Source organism: Mustela nigripes, chromosome X (genome assembly GCF_022355385.1).
Source record: "Mustela nigripes isolate SB6536 chromosome X, MUSNIG.SB6536, whole genome shotgun sequence".
In the NCBI taxonomy this organism is placed as follows: Eukaryota; Metazoa; Chordata; class Mammalia; order Carnivora; family Mustelidae; genus Mustela; species Mustela nigripes.
The window spans coordinates 29,689,859-29,694,841 of NC_081575.1; the positions used below are offsets into that span (position 1 = coordinate 29,689,859).

Here is a 4,983-nt window from a genome sequence, read left to right on the forward strand (position 1 = left end):
GTCCCTAGGGAAGAAGGTCAGCAGGAACAGCAGGTGCAGAGGCCCTGAGATGGGTCTCTATCTAGGGAAGATAGAGGTGGGTCTCTATCTAGAGGTGGGTCTCTATCTAGGGAAGAAGGTGTGACGTAGGACGTAAGAGTGTCCCTAGGGAAGAAGGTCAGCAGGAACAGCAGGTGCAGAGGCCCTGGGAGGGGTCTCTATCTGGGTTATTAAAGAGCCGTGAGATCACAGCAGCTGGAGGAGAGGGAGGGAGGGAGGGAGAAGAGGGAGGAGCAATAACAAGGGACCAGGCCTCGCAAGGCCCGGTAGAGGCCCTCATTGCTCAGTGTACTCCGGGCCCACAGCAGCAGCACCACCAGGGAGCTTCTTAGCAATGCAGAGTCTCGGGCCCCACCCCAGATCTGCCAAGTCAGAATCTTCCTTTCAACAAGATCAGCTAACATGCATGCACTTCGGAGTTAGAGAAAGACATGGGAACATTTTAAACAAAGGAGTGACATAATTTCATTTTATCGGGCTCATTCTGGCAGGCGTTTGCTGTTTTGGAAAGCTACACGACGAGGGCGAGGGTGGAAGCAGGGAAACCAATTAAGAGGCCATTGGAACAGTCTTGGTAAGAGATGATGGTGTCTCGTACCAAGGTGGTAGAAGTGGAATGGTAAGAAGTTGCTGGATTCAGGACCTATTTTTGAAGATAGGGCCAATAGGATTTCCTAATGTGTTGGATATGAGGGACAGGAGTCAGGGGTGATGCCAAGGATTTGGGCCACAAATGGAAATGAGAGGTCTGCGGGCAGATCAGGTTGGGAAGGGTAAATTGGAAGTTCAGTTTAAGTGAGATGTTTATTAAACATCCGAGTGGCAGAGGTCTGGGCTGGAGGTCAGATGTGGAAAGCATAAGCTAGAGGTGGCATTTAAAGCCAGGAGGCAGTAAGACCACCAAGGAGAAGAGTATGGAGGACAGGTTCAAGACCAGTAGAGACTGAGAAGGAATGGGCAGTGAGGCAGAAGAAAAACCCAAATAGTGTGTGGTTCTAGCAGCCAAATGGAACATTTCATGAAGCTAGGAGTGAGCGGCTCTGGTGAGTGCTGTAGATTGGCCAAGCAAGATGAGGACAGAAATAGGACTTGAGTTTTACAAAGAAGGGGTCATCGATGACCTTGATAAGCGACGTCTCCATTTTCATTGAGGTCTCATCTAAGTGAAAGGGGGAGAAAAGGAAGAGCTTACTGGAGGTTTGTTTTTGGTGATCTTGATGGTGAAGAAGGCAGAGGCAGTGACTGGCGGCATGGGTCTCTTAGCGGTTGGGATGCTCCAGCGTACACAGTAGATGTAGTGGTAGCTGTGAATCCGGTCTTCCCGCTCTATAAACTGTGTGTAGTGCACCCAGCGGTCCTGATACTCCCACGTCTGTTTCATATAAAAGAGAAAGAGCACATGGAGAAAAGCAAACTTCCCATTCGAGTCCTCTAGGTAAAGGCAACACACAACAGGAGGGGTTACAGCCTGGCTTCGGGCATCCATTTCTACCCTTTCGGATTGGGATTCAAACTAGAGTCAACTCCCAATTATCTCCACAAGTGGAGGAGAGCAAAGGCGGAGCCCGCATGAGTGACGAATGCAACATCCCTGGAGATCGGGCTTTGGAACACAGAGGCCACGCTCAGATGCGTAGGGGCGCAGGCACGCCCCACGCACGCCCCACGCACGCCACACACACGTGCACATGCGACCTCCCTCTGGGCCCTTAACTCGGGAGACAAGCGTGGTTAACTGGAGAGTAATGCGAATGTGATCGGAACCTGTGTTCTGCTCACTCCTTGGGAGCCCTAAAGGTGTGACTGGAAAGTAATGGGGCCGATTTCACAAGCTGTTTCTGAAAATCCAACTCACTTCAGTGCAGCCATCGGTGGTATACAAAGTAAGTTTAGGAAAGGAATGAGGCAGGCGCTAAGATCCTCCAGACCCCTCGGATCCCTATTTGACCCCCTTGGAGAAGTTTTTCTCTCAAAAGCACAAATCTCACTAGCGCTTAGGGCCTGGAGAAGTCACAGTACAGCTCCAGCACCCTAAGTTCAATTCGACTGAAGCCCCTTGGGTTGGGGGGCACAGGAAGCTTCCACAGAAAAGCAAAAAACAAAAAACCCTGAATTGAGTTGAAGGGCCACAGAAGGAAGGAAGTAGGATGGTCTAACAGTTTCAGTGATGTGCGGAGGGCCAGTCAGAGGGAGATGGCTAAAAGATTTCAGGCCCTCTTAAAAAAACAAAAACAAAAACAAAAACAGGTTGGCGTTTTCCCTCAGTTTACTTTCTTTCAAACTTAAGTTGATTGTTTCAGTCACCCAGACAGGAGCCCCAGACTCTAGATTCCTGGAGATCAGGATTGTATTTTACACAGATTGTCATGCCTATTAGTGAAGGAGCTCGCTGGTTAACCCTTGGCGACCCACTGGAGCATGCCTTTCTTTCCAGCCTTCCTGTGTGAATATATTTCTTCAGCCCTAATGTTTAATCTGTTACACCACCAAAGACCTTGTACCATCGGAGGGGTCCCCGTTTTTATCACTGTTCAGGCAGCTGATTCTCACGTAGCTCCAGTGAGTGTGTGTTAATCTTGTATTTTGTCATTTTTACATAACATTGCTTCATATACTCGCTTCCAGGAAACAATTTCTCATTGTGCTACTCTCCCATGGATGGCTTAGCCAATTACATATTATTGGACACTCAAAATCAACAGGCACCTGGAAGTACATGCCCAAAACTCTTATCAATGGTAAGTGACGCTCAAGGGAGTAGAACTGGGTATTGTGGGGGTCAAAGGGGAGCTTTCATTTTCTACCTTGTGTCATTTTGCTCACTGGGGAATTTTTTTTTTATAATGTCTTATTTTACTATAAAAATTATTTTAACTTGGTGGTAGGCATTGGGGATTTTCCAACTTTTCTCATATAAAGAACTTATTTGTATATTCCTGTTGCCAGATTGTGTTCCTTGAGAGAATAAACTAATTGTGCCCATTGGCAACACGTAATTGTACCTATTCCCTCCCCAAAACACACGAGCCTTTGGACACCAGCTTTCATCATTCCTATTCACATTGTAATACCTCAGAATCTTGTGAATTTGCATTTTTCACTGATAGTAAAACTCTGCATTATTTTTGTCATCAGAAACTTTTCAGGGGCACCTGGGTGGCTCAGTAAGTTAAGTGTCTGCCTTCAGCTCCGGTCATGATTCCAGGGTCCCAGGATAGAGCCCCGAGTCCCACATCGGGCTCCCTGAGTGCTCAGGAGGGAGTCTGCTTCTCCCTCTGCCCCTCCCCCCACTCATGCTCACTCACTTTCTTACATGCTCAAATAAATAAAATCTTTGAAGAAAAAAAGAACTTTTCCTACTTTGAAGAAAAAAAGAAAGAGCTTTCCTACTACGGTGGCCAAAGTATATCAGACCTGTGATCAAAACTTTATTTTGCTGCTTGATCAGAAAGACTTAGGACCAGGGCGCCTAGGTGGCTCCGTCGATTAAGGGTCTGACTGAGTTTTGGCTCAGGCCATGATCCCCAGGGTCATGGGATCAAGCCCCATCATGAGCTCCATGCTCAGGGCAGAGTTTGCTTGAGATTCTCTACCTCTCCCTCTCCTCCTGCCCCTCCCCTCGCTCGTGCACACTTTCTCTTTCTGAAATAAAGAAATACAGTCTTTAAGACTTTGGACAAATTGTCCAACCTCTCTGAACCTCAGGGTTTCTAATTTGTAAAATGGGTACACTCATGTACCTACACGCAGGTCCGTTGTGGGGATTAGATGAGATCATGCATGTGAAGTACTTAGTACTCGACACACAGTGATGCTCAGGAAATGGTAACTACTCATTTGCGATCCCCTGGTGTACGGTGAATTCTGGGAAATCTGCAATAAGCTTGAGAAAGCTCTCCGTCAGCGATGTCTGACCCCCGGAGGAGAGACATCGCTTCCAGGGCTCAATTTTCTGTCAGTAGCTTTATAGAGCTTTTAACTTTTCAGGTAACTTTCTACTTTCTAATCATCTTATCCTCGTAATGGTCCTACGCAGTATGTAAGCTCTTCATCTGTGAACAAATAATGGTATGGAAAGAACAAATCTGTTCATGTATTCAACACATATTTTAGAGCATCTCTGTGTGTGTGACCTTTTAGGAGCTGGGGACAGAGAATTGGATAAAAGCTTCTGCCCTTATGGTCTATATAATCTGTAGGTGGAAGAAAGACAAAGGGTAAGTAAGTAAAATCTAGTATCTTAGGTAGAGCTGAATGCTAAGGGAAAAAGTAAATCAGGGCAGGAGAACGGGTTGCACTTTTAGATGAGGTGACCAGGAAAGGCCTCAGTGAGCAGGTGGAATCTTTTTTCAGTTGAGCTATAGTTGACATACAGTGTTCTGTTAGTTTCAGGTGTACAGCGTAGTGATTTAATATTGATGTATGTTATGAAATGATCACGTTAGGTCTGTCACCATACAAAATTATGACACTCTAATGACTACTTTCTCTGTTGTGCTTTTCATCCCCATGAGTATTTTTTTAAGGATTCTATTTATGTATTTGATGGAGAGAGAGAGAGCACAAGTAGGGGAACAACAGGGATAGGGAGACAGAGAAGCAGGCTCCTTGCCGAGCAGGGAGCCCGACGCGGGGCTCCATCCCAGGACCCTGGGATTATGACCCGAGCCAAAGGCAGACACTTAACCAACTGAGCCACCCAGGTGCCCCATCGCCATGACTATTTTTTTTTTATTTATTTTTAAAGATTTGAAGTAATCTCTGTGCCCAGTGTGGGCCTTGAACTCGCAACCCCGAGATCAAGAGTCACATTGCTCCACCAACTGAGCCAAGAGTGCCCTGTGACTAGTTCATTTTATTTTTTTTTATTTTTTATTTTTTTAAGATTTTATTTATTTATTTGACAGAGAGAGATCACAAGTAGGCAGAGAGGCAGGCAGAGAG

General features: G+C 46.2%; 1 protein-coding gene across 1 annotated transcript in view; it reads right to left on the reverse strand.

Moving 5' to 3' along the window:
- AKAP14 (A-kinase anchoring protein 14) overlaps positions 1 to 4,983 on the reverse strand; it is a 25,134-nt gene that overhangs the window by 2,108 nt on the left and 18,043 nt on the right. The window contains exon 4 of the mRNA XM_059386185.1: positions 1,232 to 1,411. Coding sequence (XP_059242168.1) covers positions 1,232 to 1,411 — 180 coding nt within the window. The remainder of the gene's footprint in view (positions 1 to 1,231; positions 1,412 to 4,983) is intronic.